The following is a 17602-nucleotide window of genomic DNA, read 5'->3' as shown; positions in this document are numbered from 1 at the left end:
ATGGAGAGTCACGAAAACATATATGGAAGAACTCCAGACCAGAAACAGTTGCCAACGCCGAGTATTATGTGGCCCGAAAGGAACCAAGCAAATAACCATAGCCCAGAATATTAAAAAGTGAGAGTGGAGTTTGATAGGAAACGCCCTGCGAAAACCAGCTACCAATGTTGCAATGCAGTCACTTGATTGGAATCCGCTAGGAAAGAAGAAAGTGGGCATACCCAAGCAAATCTGGAAGAGTTCGGTTATCAGTGAAGCTGAGAATACTGGAATGACATGGGAGCAGATGAGGAAGGCTGCTCAGAGCCGAGTTTGGTGGAGAGGTGTGCGGCCCTATGCTCCCCTGGGAGATCTCAGGAATAAGAAAGTAGGATGTTCTTGATTTGCTTCCTCTTTGATACCATTTGGATGAACTGAGAGTCGTTGAGCGCCATCATGTTGACCTATGGATGTACGAAATATCCTATAAACGTTTTAAAAATCTCTGAACAGGGAAGCTAGATATAGAACCTCGTTTGGGTGTCTAGGGACCGAGTTCATTGCACTGGCGGCGATGTAAGAAAGTCCAAGCAAGCAAGTCATTATCCACACACCGTTCGTCAAGGGGCCTTTTTTTATGGCGAACACATACACGGCTGATGTGTTACAAAGAAGAAACGTGTGAGTTTCTCCGGTGTGCTCGGCCTTTGGCCTCACTTCTGTGATAATTTACATCTGCTTGCTTGAATCTTTCCCAGACAGAGGTTAGTTCGGACAGGCAGATAGAGGCAAGCTTCCATAGGCCTAGAATGCTTTGATGTATATTCTAGTGCCTCAATTTCGGGGCAATTACAAAGAATAAGAATCGTGTCCTTTCGTTTTAAACTTGGTTGAAAAGAAATAAAAATGCTTTTCAGCGCCCTCGTAAGGGGAAAAAGCCGCTATTAGGTTTGTGCAAAATGTCCGTCTGTCCCTCTGTCCGTCTGTCACACTCAGATCTCGAAAACTAGAAAAGATATGAAAAATATTATTTCATCATTAAATGCGGCTTGAAAAGCTTAGGTGCAACGGCTACTTTTGGTTTTCTAAAAGCAAACCGTTTAATTTATAAAATTAATTATGCAAGCGATTCTTTCATAAAAATACACCAATTCTAAAACAATTAAGTAAATGTAAGGGAGGCAATGTTACAATATGCTAACAAAGATGGACAATTTTTGTGTATTTTTAGTATGACTAAGTCAAATATATTTATAAAATGTACAGTCGGTTGGTCGGTCTGTCCGTCACGATTAGATTAACAAATAACACTAGAGGCTATAGTAAATCTGATTTAACTTTTAATTTTTCATTCAGAAATATTGTATCTATAATAGATTGTTCCGGATGTTTTGTGAAAAAACAAATCAATTCCATTGAATATTTGTTTGCTCATCTAACTTATATTAGATTTTATTTCCATGCTTAAACGTTGCAAGAAACACATGATCTTTAATATATTGTTCCGGTTTTTTAATGTAAATAGCATATAAATGCTAAATAAAAATATCTATACTGATTTATATTTCATTAACTATAAAGTTGTTCTGGATATTGTTTTATAAACAATAAATTATGTCAAATGATTGTTTGAAATCGCATTTTTGACTAATATTACACTTATATTCTTTGACACTACGTCACTATAGTTTATTTATCAATATCAATTGTTCCGAATTTTTAACTTAAAACAAATTTATGTCAAATAATTTTATTTTGTTCAAAAATATCGACAATAGGTTATTCGGGATTTTAAAATAAGAGTAATTTACTAGAAACGATTATTGAAAATCACTTTTTAGACTTATTTTACAGTTAATTTTCTTGCCGAAACATAATAAAAGTTGTTTAATCGGTAAAGAATGTTCCGGATTTTGTTTCGAAAAAGAAATTGACCTACATTACCTTAATTTTCTTACAAATCGACGCCAAAAATGATCCGAATTTTATATGAAAAATCTAATAACGCTAATAAATGTTTGAAATCCCTCTTCTAATAAATAAAACAAATAATTTTCTCATTTACGAAAATTGGTTGTTCCGGATTTTTTATGAAAAATAGTTCAACTCTATTTATGTAAAATCGCACTTCTCTCTTACACTACATTTAACTTTGTAGCTAAAATGTTAGAAAATCTAATTATCGTTAATATTATGCTCCGATTTTTAAGGAAAACAACTTTCTTACACCAAAGTATGGTTTGAAAAAATCTCCATAAGGCTATGGTACATCTAATTTTCATAACAGACTATCCCACAAATTTAATTAACGGTATTTGATTAATCTGGAACTCTTATTTTCTCTCACTATAAATATATAAACATCCGGAACAATCTATTATAGAAACTTAAAACCTAATGCGATGTTTCGGAAGGGAAATTAAATTTTAATCAAATTTTCAATAGCTTTTAGTCTTTTTTCTCTCGCTATTAACATGACGGACAGACAGACTGACAGACAAAACAAAAAAAGCGTCTTTAATCCTTATATATATATATATATATATCCCATCAAATGAAATGCTAAAAGAACAAACTCGGTGCACCAATGTATATGATCCCTCGAGAAGCTGCTCGTATAGATGACATTTTTTAGTCTAACTAGGCCGTGTGACGTAGTAGATTTTTTTCCTTTGACAACTCGGTATAGTAATGTTTATTAAACCTCGTAATGTGACTCGCATTTTAAAAAGACAATAGCTAGATTTAGATCTAATCTAAATTTTTTACACTAGAGCTAGATTTTTTTACACTAGTTCTAGATTTTTTTTCTTACACTTGAGCTAGATTTTTAAAACTAGATTTAGATTTAAGTTCTAATTAAAATCATTATATAATCTAGATCTAGAATTTCTTGGTCTAGTTTAGAATGTTTGTTGTTTTACATGTTTCGGATGTTCCTTCAGAGTTGTAGTCCAAACCTCCCGTAGGACGACGGGGGATAGGAGCGGGTAGAGTTTGAACCTGGGACCATCGAGGAATCCAAACGACAGTCCAGCGCGCAAACCGCACTACCAGACAGCCATGATTTAGACTTGATCAAGATTTATAATTTTAATTTCTTGGCTTAAAGTGTAGATTTTTATTTCTAAAGTCTAGATTGTCAATATGTCAATATTGCAATGTTATAAAATACTAAAACTAATCTACTATTTTATTATTTCATATTGCAATTAGTGTAGGCCTATTCATTGATTATCGAGTGTTTTTTTTAAATATAAATCTTATCTAAATTACATCTACATTATCCCAAATATATATTTTAGATCTAGATCTAGCAGATATAGATATTGAGAGTGCTAAATTAGAAGTTTAATTTAGGTGGATCTACATCCTCATTCTAGTTCCATTTAAATGAAATGCTCAATACCAAAAGATTATCTAAAATCGTTCTTCTGACATATTTTACATATCCGGTAGTTGTCATTCCGTAATGTGTAGGTATATTATCAATAGTAGGCTATTAGTTTGTAACCAGTTTGTCATTAGATTAAGAGCAATGCCTGGTGGTGCGGTTAGCGCGCTGAACTGATTATCTCTACGGTCTCGGTTTCATACCCTGCTGGATGCCATCCTCAGTCGACCAGCGAATATGCGGATCCGACATGGATCCTTCCCACGGGGGCCGCCTCTGAGTTTGTGTGGTAACACAATTTGAAATCTTGTTTTATGTCTAAGATTGCCTATGAAATTCTGTCCCCTATTATTTTGTTCAAAGTCAAAGCGTTGACATATTTTAGGCCTACATGTGTGTGTGTGTGTATGTTCAAAGTCAAAGCGTTGACATATTTTAGGCCTACATGTGTGTGTGTGTGTATGTTCAAAGTCAAAGCGTTGACATATTTTAGGCCTAGATGTGTGTGTGTGTGTATGTTTAAAGTCAAAGCGTTGACATATTTTAGGCCTACATGTGTGTGTGTGTGTATGTTCAAAATCAAAGCGTTGACATATTTTAGGCCTAGATGTGTGTGTGTGTGTATGTTCAAAGTCAAAGCGTTGACATATTTTAGGCCTACATGTGTGTGTGTGTATGTTCAAAGTCAAAGCGTTGACATATTTTAGGCCTACATGTGTGTGTGTGTGTATGTTCAAAGTCAAAGCGTTGACATATTTTAGGCCTACATGTGTGTGTGTGTGTATGTTCAAAGTCAAAGCGTTGACATATTTTAGGCCTACATGTGTGTGTATGTGTATGTTCAAAGTCAAAGCGTTGACATATTTTAGGCCTACATGTGTGTGTGTATGTTCAAAGCAATGGTGCATATTTGTTGTTGTATTTTCTTCTAGGATCCTACGTGACGGGCAGTCATGTCTACAACATGTGTACTCGGACAAGTTGGTCGTGGTGTCTTGTCTTCGTGTCTCTTCTAGTGGCCGGCACCTTTCTTGAGTGTTCCCTGACGTTTGACAAGTTCTTCTTAGTGCTGTCTTAATATTGTATTTGTATACATCTCAACCTGAAATGTTTCATTGAACATTTTTATAAAGGTGAAGTAAGTGAAAGATACAAAACCAGCAGCTACCCGCAACCCTTTGTTGATGGGTCAATGTGACCTCTGGTGGTCTGCTATCCAAAGATCACTTTGTTGTTTTCTAATGCTTCAGTAGCACAGTTGATGACCTTGAAATTACTACTTCCATTTGTTTTTCTTGCTCACGGTTAGCAGACTTATATAACAAAACAAATTCAGCTGTATCACAAGTCACAACTATTGACTTTCTCATGCCCTTTGGGTATCAAGGGAGACAATATGTTTACTACAATCTGAGGAGAATTAATGCCTTTTTTTTTTTCCTCATTAAGATATTAAATTCTCTTGTCGCTGTTTTCTAATGGAACTGAACTTTGCTGTGATCTAGACAATAGGGCATGTATCGAGCTCATTTATGCTGGATGTACATGGAACAAATGTGATATATTATTATTTGATACTATATAGATTCAAGAAATGTGTATCAATATTTAAAACATGGGCGTAGCCGGGAATTTTTGTTCGAGGGTGCATTTATTTTTCCTTTTTTTTCTCTTTGTGCGCGCACGCACACACACTTACGCACACAGAAAAACACACACATATATACATACACATACACATATAATATATACAATATATATATATATATATATACTATAAAGTAGAAAGTAAGACGTATGTATGTATGTTACGAATAGAAATCAAAACCGTTTCACCAATCTTTATAAAACGTGGCCCTCTATCCTCATAGACGATAACAAGCTAGATGCCATAAATGAATTCTGCTATCTGGGATCCACAATTACAGATGACCTGTCTCTAGAAGAGGAGATACAAAAACGCATAGGGAAGGCTGCCTCGACCTTCGCTAGACTCGGGTCAAGAGTTTGGGAAAACCAGAACCTCACTTCAGCGACCAAAATGGAAGTCTACAAGGCATGCGTTCTGAGTACGCTACTATATGGCAGTGAGTCATGGATCACCTACACAAAGTAAGGGAGAAAACTAAACTCATTCCATTTGCGATGTCTCCGTAGGACCTTGAAAATCACATGGAAAGAAAAGTGTGCAATACTGAGATCCTTGCGTGGTATTCCTAGCATCTTTACAGTCCTCAGACAACGCCGCCTACGCTGGCTTGGACATGTTCACCGGATCCTCCATCGATCCCGAAAGTAATCCTCTATAGACAACTCGCGACTGGCTCAAGAAAAACTGGTCGCCCTCACCTCCGTTACGTGGATGTAATAAAACGGGACCTCAAATCAGTGGACATTGATACAGACCACTGGGAAGACATAGCCCTAGACGGCACTAGATGGAGAGAGACAGTGAACAAGAAAGCTAAGGACAGCGAAAAAACATGGGCCACAGCTCTGAAAGAATAGCGTACCATGCGAAAAATGGCCAGCTCCTCTACCACCAAAGCGAAAGCCACCTTAACCTGCGATACTTGTGGACGGGAGTGTCTCACCAAAATAGGGCTCCACGGCCACATGACAAAGTGTTTGAGATGAACCATAGTCGCTCTACGACTGAAGGAGGCCAACTAATGGAGCCCAGCGACTATTATCACAACGATAATGACATTCGGTAATTGTATTTTTGCTGTAGGGGCCTGGGGAAGGCTGCTCACAGCCGAGTAACAGATAACCTTTAAAAGAAAAAAAACTGGCTATGATCATGGAATAGGGCCATTGTAACTTGGTTTTAGTTTTTGTTTTAACCTACAAAAAAACATAATTCAGTGACTACAGGTTTACTTTATCTTTTTTTTTAAGGAGGGTTAGGGCGTTTTGACCTAAGAAACCCATCCAGACTATGATTATGACATCTGGTCATCGTATTTTCTTCTATAGCTTTTATTATTGAAGGGGAGATTTAACCTGGCTAGTTTTTTTTTTTTTTTTTTTTTATTGAAAGGTTTTAACCTCACAAGTCCCCTCCCCCCCTTTTTTTTTTTACTACGGAAGTGGAATTTGGTCACAGTAACTTATCTAATACAGACGTTACTTCAAAAAAGAAGATGATTACGTCCTACGCGTCATACGTAGTTGTGGTATATTTTTAATTAGAGGTACTTTTAGGGTCAAAACACCCCTCTGAGGGGAAAAGGGAGTTTAACAGTAGGCTCTACAAATAAAGCAAAACTAAAGCACCCCTTTACTTTTTTTTTTTTTTTTTGCTTTTGAAGGCTACGATCAGGACTTAAATGACTAGTTTTTTTGCTTTTGAAGGCTACGATCAGGACTTAAATGACTAGTTTTTTTGCTTTTGAAGGCTACGATCAGGACTTAAATGACTAGTTTTTTTGCTTTTGAAGGCTACGATCAGGACTTTAATGACTAGTTTTTTTGCTTTTGAAGGCTACGATCAGGACTTTGATGACTGTAGTTTTTCTATATTTTTTTTAATTAATGGAATTCGGTCACCATAGTTCTGCTTTAGTTTTTTGGTTTTGTTTTATTACAGGGGGGTTTCAGCTCAGAACCACGCGTGCCCAGCGTAGGGTTTAACCTCAAAACCCTAAGGGGAAAAAAAAGCAAAACTAAAGCACCCCTCTGGTTTTTAAATTTTTTTTTTATTGTGGGGCGTTTTAAAACCTCCATCGGCTAAGATTATGGAATTTAATGACTGTCACCAAACACCCATCCATGCGGTATTTTTTTCGGAGGGGGGTTTGAAGCCCGACCCCCCTCCCCGGGCTACGCCCATTATTTAAAAGAATGTTATCTAATGGTAAGAAAGAAGGAAATGAACATTTCTGTGTTGACTGAATTGGATCAAATGTGCAGTGTGCAAAATGTCTGTATATTTACTTGAAGTCAAAATGTGTTCACTATACATCATTTGGTAGATTAGTGTTCTCATGGTTGGCTCATGGAACTATACTAATTGGCTTGTGATTCGCGTTGTTTATTTCGTGCCTAATGTATTGAACCTTGTGATTACGTCACAAACCTTCTTGTTTGCATAGGTGTGTGTCATTAAGCATCTTCTAAATTATGTAGGTGTGTTCCATTAATTTAAGTATCTTCTAGTTTATGTAGGTGTGTGTCATTAAGTATCTTCTAGTTTGTGTAGGTATGTGTCATTAGCCTAATTATCTTCTAGTTTATGTAGGTATAAGTCATTAGCATAATCTTCTAGTTTATGTAGGTGTGTGTCATTAAGTATCTTCTAGTTTATGTAGGGATAAGTCATTAGCCTAAGTATCTTCTAGTTTATGTAGGTGTGTGTCATTTAATATATTCTTGTTTTTCAACTTTTTGTGTGTAAAAAAAATGTTTTTGATTCTCGTGTTTGCAGTAGCAAAACAAAAAGACTAAGTGATTCTATTAGATCTAGGACTAAGATATGATTCTATTAGATCTAGGACTAAGACGTCACTAAGTTGACTAAGATATGATTCTATTAGATCTAGGACTAAGATATGATTCTATTAGACTAGATCTAGGACTAAGATATGATTCTATTAGATCTAGGACTAAGATATGATTCTATTAGACTAGATCTAGGACTAAGATATGATTCTATTAGATCTAGGACTAAGATATGATTCTATTAGATCGAGGACTAAACTAAGATATGATTCTATTAGATCGAGGACTAAACTAAGATATGATTCTATTAGTAGATCTAGGTCCTAGGACTAAGATATGATTCTATTAGATCTAGGACTAAGATATGATTCTATTAGATCTAGGACTAAGTCTAAGACGTCTAAGATATGATTCTATTAGATCTAAGACTAAGATATGATTCTATTAGAATTAGATCTAGGACTAAGATATGATTCTATTAGATCTAGGACTAAGATATGATTCTATTAGATCTAGGACTAAGATATGATTCTATTAGATCGAGGACTAAGACCTAGCAGAGTGCCTACTGGGGCAAAGATGTCAGTATTGTCAGTCACTGTTCTAGTGGTAATTAGTATGAATGACAATGACAATGCTACTTAAATAAGGAGGAATTGATAAATAGTTTTGTTACTTGTAACAGAAAAAACAGCCATAAATGAAGTCAATGTGTTAAATAACTTGTAGAATTGTTAGTCATTGGACGTTACATCACATTAACTCATATGTTCAGTAAGAGTACATTAGATGTAACCTTGTATGTTCCATAAGAGATGAATCAAATTTAGCCTTGTATGTTCCATAAGAGATGAATCAAATTTTGCCTTGTATGTTCCATAAGAGATGAATCAAATTTAGTCTTGTATGTTCCATAAGAGAAGAATCACATAATTTTAGAATTGTATGTTTCATAAGAGATGAATTATGTGCAGCCTTGTTTGTTCCATGTGAGATGAATTACAAGTAGCCTTGTGTGTTCCATAAAAGATAATTTACATGCAGCTATCCTTGTATGTTCCATAAGAGACGACTTATGTGTAGCCTTGTATTTACCATAAAAGATGAACTATGTGTAGCCTTGTATGATCCATTAGAGATGAATTACATTTAGCCTTCCATGTACGTTCCATAACAAATAAATTATGTGTAGCCTTGTTTGTTCCATGAGAGATGAATTATAAGTTGCCTTTTATGTACCATAAGAGGTGAATTAAATAAAGCCTTCCTATTATGTTCCATGAGATGAATTACATATAGCCTTAGTAGAATGTTCCATGAGATGAATTACATATAGCCTTAGTAGAATGTTCCATGAGATGAATTACATATAGCCTTAGTAGAATGTTCCATGAGATGAATTACATGTAGCCTTGTATGTTCAGTAAGAATTTGATTGCTTGTATGTTAAGTGAAATGTGTATTAAATGTAGCCTTATAATTTATATTTCACATGTAAAAAGCTGAATCAAGGAAATAAATTTGTTTAAAGTGTTTGTTGAATGTACTTGTGTACAATGAACTAGATGTAAAGTTGTTGGAACACCCAGCTCCAGTTGGTTTATATTTACAACATGTACACAAATACACTTTGAAAAACAATATTCTCTGAAGTCACATCCAGAAATGGGATCACACAGCCATTCTTCTCAAAGTAAGACAACAGAATAAAAGTCAGTATTCCCACCCCCCCCCCTTTTCTGTACAAACTAAAATAGATTCTTGCCTGCAACAATGTTGTTTGTTCTATTGTTATCTTGCACATTTGTATCTTTTGGTTGATAGTAGTGCTCCCTTATTTGTACAATGTCCCAAGATTTGCATAAACTCTGAAAACATGTTTGTATACATTTACTGACTTATAAGCTCATCAAGTGAAAAATGTTTCTATTTTTAATACCCAAAAAAATGTTGAACTGAAAATAAAGCAACATTTCTATAAGTTCAGTTCCTCCTGTTATTCATTCAAGAATTTCATGACAGAGTGAAAGCAATGTACTGAACAAACATCTCAACAAAATAATATCATGAGTTAAATGAAAACATACTGATTGAACAAAACATGTCCTAGTACTCAAACTGACAAAAAGGCAACACTAACCAGTGTACATAAACATTTTTAAAAAATACAAGTCTGTATTAGTTAGTCTTTTTAGCAATATTGAAACTGAGTGGCCTAGAGTTAAAGTATGTTTTTATATCCTAGATGTCACAGGTTGAAAGCAAGACACTTTTTACCCTTAGTGCTAGATGTCACTGGTTGAAAGCAAGACACTTTTTACCCTTAGTGCTAGATGTCACAGGTTTAAAGCAAGACACTTTTTACCCTTAGGGCTAGATGTCATGGTTTAAAGCAAGACACTTTTTACCCTTAGGGCTAGATGTTACAGCTTAAAAGCAAGACACTTTTTACACTTAGGGCCAGATGTCACAGGTTTAAAGCAAGACACTTTTTACCCTTAGGGCTAGATGTCACAGGTTTAAACCAAGACACTTTTTACCCTTAGGGCTAGATGTCACAGGTTTAAACCAAGACACTTTTTACGCTTAAGGCTAGATGTCACAGGATTAAACCAAGACACTTTTTACCCTTAGGGCTAGATGTCACAGGTTTAAACCAAGACACTTTTTACGCTTAAGGCTAGATGTCACAGGATTAAACCAAGACACTTTTTATCCTTAGGGCTAGATGTCACAGGTTTAAACCAAGACACTTTTTACACTTAGGGCCAGATGTCACAGGTTTAAACTAGGGCCAGAAACTTCAAAAATTGGAGACAATGGGCACTATGCACAAGTAAAAGTCTCCCTTGCATTTATGGACTTAAGTTATTAAACTTTTGAACAAGTAGATCCCACAACTGGTCACAAGACTGACTTTGTGTCACTTCCTGTGAACATGAAACTCTTCTATTTGTCTATTACATGAGTTGCTGAACTAAAAATTACAACAGAAATTGAGTTACTAATGTTGTCATCCAATAACTATGAATTCTTAAAATATCTAAACCTTGAAAAGTATTGATTCTTTGCTCCTATAAAAAGGAGAGAGATTCTCGATGACTCATTACCAACAAAAATTAAAAACCATTTAACATTTCTAACAGTTTGCTAATTAGAAATAAAATAATTCTGATATTTATAGAACAAATACAAATTATATTTCCCAAATTACTTTTTTTTTAAAGAGTAAGCAGTTGATGTCAAAATCAAAAGAAACAGATTACAAATATTAGTCTATTCATCTGATGAGACACCTTCAATGAAACAGATATCTTGTAATAAAATAAAAACAATGAGATTAAACATAAACTGTATGGAAAATTGCATTTTAATTCAAAGAAAACAATGTGAAAGAAAACTTCAAATAGACAGTATTTTTTTTCAATGTAAACCAATAGAAAATAGCAATAAAAAAAAGATAAGACTGAGCAAAGATTACAACTAGGTCTAGTAGCACCAGACCCTAGCAGTTAATGTGGTTTAATAAATTTTGGATTCTTAACATAATTCTTAGGACAACATATTAGTAGCTTACATTATAAGACATTCTGTGCATATATAATTGACTTCAACTGATTTCACAAACTAAAATACTTCATCTATTGTTCATTACAACTGATTATAACACCCAAACTATAAATAAAGTTCAGAATCAATAGACATCTGCCCTTTTTTTATTTTATTTATCATATAGAATTTCTTTTTTTTTCTAAATTGTGATGGCTACTTTAGGTATGGGAAAAGACCTTGGATATATAGATATTGCAAATTATTAATAAATATACATTTCTTATTCTTTTTGCTGCTGAGCTGTTAGGCTCTTGTGAAAAAAAAATGCTTGAAATATTTATTTATAAAAAGAAAATTAGAGAAAGGTTTAAAAAAAACAAAAACGTTTGTGAAACAAAAAAATTCCGTTAGTTTCTAGTTTGAGTGACAAATCAATCCAAATGAATGAAGACAAACAACTGACATTAGTAAGATGGTTGATGGGACGCATGGCTAGCTGATGGTGAGATTTTAGAGAAATGATTAGAGATGGGAACTGTGAAGGGTGATGACAAAACACTGACTGTAATCATGTTGCAGACTAAAATAGAAAAGTTACAAGTCAAGTTAACATCACTTTGTACTTCTAGTAGTATTAAAAGTGTTTTCTTAGTAACAACTCTTTTCCTTGAATACTGAACCAGTTCATGAACCAGTGACTCGTAGTCCAGCAGTATTTGAGCAAACTATTTTATTCCTTTGATGTATTCTCAACATTTGTTGCTACACTCTAGTTTTTACATGTGACTTTTGTGACAAAGTTCTAGCCAACATCACAATTACTTGTGTAACTTCCCCATCAACTTTCTAAACGTCCAAATGAAAAGTAGTACATTGAATTATTTACAGAGAACTAAACAGAAAAAATGTTAACTATAGATTCTTGATAAGATATTTATAAGTTAACAATAGATGGGAAAAAAGTCAAACTTTCTTTTCATATAAATTTTTTAGCAACTTTTAAACTAACAAAACAGTGCTATGCCAGTTTAACAGCCAGACAGATGGCAATGCTTAAGTTTTCTGTTATGTATTATTTAAATAATGAATGTATTTGTTAGCAATGATCAATCATTGCACAAAAGAATTTGGCACAGTATTACAACACCTAGAGCAAGTATAGTGACACATTTTTGTTAGATAAGGATAAGACTCTGGATGTTACAAAGGGGCCTGGTGATCAGATTCCAAAAACATTCTTTATTAGCTATAACAAAGAGATATGGGTGTCAGAAAGCACCTTCACTATAAGTAAACAAATATTTGACCATAAAGTCCTGACTGATCTCTGTGTAGATTTTCTATTCATTATCAAACATTTTCATCTGAGTTATGTTAACTATCAAATTAAAGCCCATAGCAACTTGAACACTTTGTTCAATCTTTATCTTAGTGAAAGTACAAACAAGTTCAACTTTAAAATCAGATCAGTCTTAGTTTTGAAGTTAGCAATGAGTTCTCTGTCAAAGTGTAAGGTCAGCACTGGACACTGTCCAGGTGGTTAGAATACAAGTGTAAGAATATCACACAAACTACACTTAGGTCAGTTGACAATCTCTCCACTTGATTCACAATGGGCATAAGGTGTGTCCACCAACTGGCCATTGCCATGTAGATAAAATGCTCCTCCGAAGTCAGCAGCTTGACTTCCTAACAATGAAGTTGACAAAATACTGAAGTCTTTGATCTCTTGGTATTCATTCTTAGACCTAAGAGCTATCCATCAATTCTGGCAAGGCATTGTTCTGTGGAAAGAAAAGACATTTTATTCTTTACATGTCTTGAGGCTAATGCTCATTGTCAGAACACAAACAAATTCTTTAAATAACATAAGTATTTTCATATTTTGACCATTTCCATGTCCTAATTTTGATATTAGACCCTAAACCAAAATTCAACTCTGAAAAGATTGGACATAAATATTGATTTATTTATAATTCTCATTGAGCATCTTTAAAAGAATAAACCAAGTGTGAGTCAGTTTAAAGAACAGTACATTGACTCAAACTGTTTTATTACACAACTCTTAATAACTTTTTCATCAAAATCAATTTTAAAATTAGCATTGAAATCTAGTTATCAACAACTTTGTCAGATTTGATTAACATTATGTATTAATAAGAAAATGTTGTGTAAAAATAATTATAACAATCTGAAAAAACAACAACATTAAGTTTCATCCATTTGAGAGCAATTGATGTTATTATAAAATATGTCAAACAAAAACATTTTTCCACTCATATTACTGCTAGTCTGGCACTATTGATTCCACTGAAAAAGTTGATACTAGAATCTTTAGTACTTAGCAGACTTTGTTCAACCTTAAATGTAAACACAACTTTTAGTGTATGATAGTAATACTTTTACATGCTTCATACAATTTAAATTAAAAATTGGATTGAAATTAAGTATAAACTAAATATAGCACAACATATCTAAAAAAAAAGTCCTAGGGCTTTATGGGATTAAAATATACACCTCCAAATGAGGCTTGTAGAAGTTAGTTTGACAGTCACCTCAAGAATTAGTTGACAGTTGACATTTACCTAAAAATATAGTAATATATTAATCTACCTTTAAATCTTCCCTGTCACTGTCAGGAGCCTGTTCAGTGATAGCTATTATATTGTCAGACATGTCACTTTCTATATATGTTTCAGTCACCTCAAGAATTAGTTGACATTTACCTAAAAATATAGTAATATATTAATCTACCTTTAAATCTTCCCTGTCACTGTCAGGAGCCTGTTCAGTGATAGCTATTATATTGTCAGACATGTCACTTTCTATATATGTTTCAGAAGATGTTACTGTAGCCTCCATTGTAACATCCTGACTCTGCACATGACTGTCATTAAGAGGAGTACATTGTCTTGAGCTGCACAAGTCAGACTCTGTGTCCATAGCTGCTATGTTAAAGGCCACCTTCTCAGCTAAAGCTGCAATAGGATTGCTCTGTCCTGACCAACTCTCTGATGACTTGCTGGGGGAGACACTAAGGTCTGACTTCAGACTTTCATTATATTCCTTGCTGTTCAAATGAACATTAGTTGCTTCAGAAGGAGAGGCTGGGGACCGACTAGAATTGTTCATTCCTGACTCACTGAACCTGTTCAAAGATGCTAGCTCATTGGACTTGTTCTCTAATGCCTGAAAGATAGGTGGTGAGGGAAAGCTGCTGCAGTGTGTTGGGGATTCCTTGGTGCTCTTGTAGACAGAAGAAAGCTGACTTTTTTCTTCTGCAGCTTTAGCATCTCTATCAATGGATTCCACAACTTTCTCCATCCTGTTCACCCACTGATGGAGAAGGTCAATGCGTTCATTGACTGTATTCTCTGGGATGGGACTCAGTTCACTGTAACCAGGGCCCTTGCGAACCAGTTTAGCCTCTGGAAGATGGGCTCCCAAAGCATTTTTGATCAAAGGCAAATTCCTGATGACTTGAGCTGGGTTTAAGCGGTGAGAGGCACTGTCATCTAACACCTTCTCAATGTCTTCATCTTCCTCTTCAATAGACTCCTGTCTGGAGGCTGGATCACACATGTTGTTAAGCCTGCGTGCTTCATTACGTTTGGGAGACATTGGGATGTCTGTGGGCATTCGTTCCTCTTGGCTGGTGCTTGACCTAAGTGAGTGGCCTTGACCTTTATGAGTGAAGAAACAAACATCCAATTAGTTAAAAGTAACACAAAAGTTTCATATGAACATCTTGTGCTTTATAAGGCAAAACTAAAGTCCAATCTCTTCCATAGACTACAGACTAGCACCATGCTTACTTCTTCATAACAATCTACCTTATATTTCAAAAGACATTCTAAATAAAATCCAATGTGAGAAAAAAACATCACAATTTCCATACCTTGATACTAGTTGAATATGTTAGGTGAATCAAAACAATGAAGACTTCAATTAGTATTAGAAATAAACTAGTTCTAATCTAATCCAATGTTAGCTCTAGATGTGGTTACATTGAACAGTCATCAAGTAAATAAAGAATATTCCCAGTTTGGTCAAACCTTTACAAAACTATGCATGACATCTAAGTTGTATTGAGCATGTTTCAAATGTTGGGTTTCAATGCATTGTACAAATAACATAGTTTCACTTATTTCCAGGTTAAGGTTTTAAAGTGGTGACAAATCCAAGTACTTTTTTTTAAATATGGTGATCATAGCGAAATCTTGGTTACCAGTCATTTCATCCCCAATTAATTTTTTTTCTCAATCATTGTGTAATGTTGCTGTTAAGGCTTTAGCACTCATTTCATCTAATATATAAATATGTTTATTTAGAATGCCTATGGATAGTATTTACATAGTGTTTCCCTTCCCTTCTTCATTCTTATGGAGAAATCTGCTGATGCAAAGTTTAAAGCAAAGTTTGAAGTACCTTTCTTTGCCTTTCAATATGTTACACATCCTAATTCACACTGTATAAGCTCATCTTATAAATACAAATGGCTGAGATGCTTTATAAAAAATTTTGGCTAGAACTATTCCCAGATGAGAAAATTTTTAAAATAGTAACTTTTTTTCATGACAAAACAAAATTTTAAATTTTCAAGATTTAAGACTCTATTCAAAACAAAGCAATGAAATTTATTGTAGGGGATGGCAGCCTGAACATGGATATGCAGTCTGGACTGTCATTTTGAAGATCCTGTTTAAGATCCTGCAACCATATTCCAATAGGTTTGGGCTAGGATGAAATACTCTTCCAATCTAAAGGAACACCCGAAACAAGTCAAACAAATGAGTAGGGTAAGACTGATACATTAAAAACAATTGTTGAGAAAGCTGACATCCCAAGATTAAAATAGTTCACAATGTTGAGTGCCAATTGGTTAAACATCTCAGGCTCAGTAAAAGAGGTTGTAGCAATGGCCAATGAAAGGACTCAGAAGAACACTGGAGCAAATAACACTGTGAACCAACCTGTGACACACTTCTGCAGGCTAGCCATCTGTCTAAACATGCCAGTAAAACAAAGGCCTTGGGGACTGTATCCTAAAGCCAGTGAGTCAAAGCTCAAGAGGCAGCCAAGACTGAGAAGATATAGGTCAACTGACCACCTTCTTAAGATGGTTACCCGTCACACCAGAAAGAAAGAAGTAAATAGTTAGAAAATTTATTTTTAATAAATCTTTCTTTCCAATGTAAATACTAATTTAATTAAATACACTGACTATTTTGACAATTTTTGTATGTTTAAGCGATAAACTTAAAATAACGAAAACATAAAGAATGTGATAGTAAAACAATTTTTTAGGGATTAATGGTAAAAAAAAGTTCTCTGCATCAATGTATGTTAAACATCATTCTTGTATCAAACATTTGAAAACAATATTTCCCTCAAAGTGATTTGAATCTATTTCCCTCAAAGTGATTTGAATCTATTTCCCTCAAAGTGATTTGAATCTATTGACAGGCACAACCGTGTCAAGTGGATAATTTTTTAATGTCCTCAAAAGTTGTGAATGCTATTTATAAATATATACAAATGAGTTTTAATTTCTCTGTTATGAAAAATGTTGAAAGTTAAGGCACCTCTTTATTGCTCTTTGTCAGTGTCAGATGTAAAACATAATTTTTCTTTGGAGGGCACCTGCAAACATTTCACTATTCACGTTTCAAAGACTGACTTTGAATGTTTTTTGCAAACTCTGCTTCTTTTTCTACCATATGCTACAATTGGGCAGATAAGTCCTCACACAATGACCAATTTCAATAATGGTGTCCCTTCTTTACAATGTTTTAAATCACTATGCTGAAGCTAATGGACCTCATTCACTAAAAGGAATTGTCACGTAATAACCATTGTTGATTGAAATTAGGTTGTAGGTTGTTAACAAGGGATGGGGAAGCACGGCCCTTAATGTTTTTTATGATTGATGAATGAGGTCCCTTGCAGTTTGATCAAAGTAACCTGTGAATGGTTTTCCTCCTGGTTTGCTGACACACTTGCTGGCAGGTAGCATTGAGAAAGCATTTCTCTCTACATTACTTTCTATTGGGAAATGTCCATACGGTTCAAGACACAGCTCCAACCTGTCATCATACCTATTGTACACAAAAACCTGGCAACATAAAAGCACAAATCATTTACTGCTCTATAAATTTAGTAGAAAATATGTTAATTCTTTAAACAAATTAAATGGCGTACATTTCACAATATACCGGTACCTAAAATAAATGT

At 34.5% G+C, this 17602-nt stretch overlaps 2 protein-coding genes across 7 annotated transcripts in view; one reads left to right on the top strand and one right to left on the bottom strand.

Moving 5' to 3' along the window:
* The window catches only part of LOC129928788 (uncharacterized), a 44140-nt gene extending 35104 nt beyond the window's left edge, over positions 1–9036 (top strand). For all 3 annotated transcript variants that reach the window (XR_008780248.1, XR_008780249.1, XM_056044683.1), the window contains one exon: positions 4306–9036. Coding sequence is in view for 1 of the 3 variants with exons in the window: in XM_056044683.1 (XP_055900658.1) it covers positions 4306–4451 (146 nt within the window). In the remaining 2 variants the exon portion in view is untranslated. The remainder of the gene's footprint in view (positions 1–4305) is intronic.
* A 694-nt stretch (positions 9037–9730) lies between these two features.
* The window catches only part of LOC106054444 (deubiquitinating protein VCPIP1-like), a 43968-nt gene continuing 36096 nt past the window's right edge, over positions 9731–17602 (bottom strand). For all 4 annotated transcript variants that reach the window (XM_056044676.1, XM_056044678.1, XM_056044677.1 and 1 more), the window contains exons 20-22: positions 17333–17483; positions 14123–15051; positions 9731–13152 (exon numbers count right to left, since the gene is read on the bottom strand). In XM_056044676.1, the coding sequence (XP_055900651.1) occupies positions 13117–13152; positions 14123–15051; positions 17333–17483 (1116 nt within the window). In that variant the 3' untranslated portion in view covers positions 9731–13116. The remainder of the gene's footprint in view (positions 13153–14122; positions 15052–17332; positions 17484–17602) is intronic.

This window comes from Biomphalaria glabrata, chromosome 10 (genome assembly GCF_947242115.1).
Source record: "Biomphalaria glabrata chromosome 10, xgBioGlab47.1, whole genome shotgun sequence".
NCBI classification, from domain to species: Eukaryota; Metazoa; Mollusca; class Gastropoda; family Planorbidae; genus Biomphalaria; species Biomphalaria glabrata.
The sequence above is the reverse complement of the archived record's forward strand: the minus strand, read 5'-3'. Positions and strand labels throughout refer to the sequence as shown.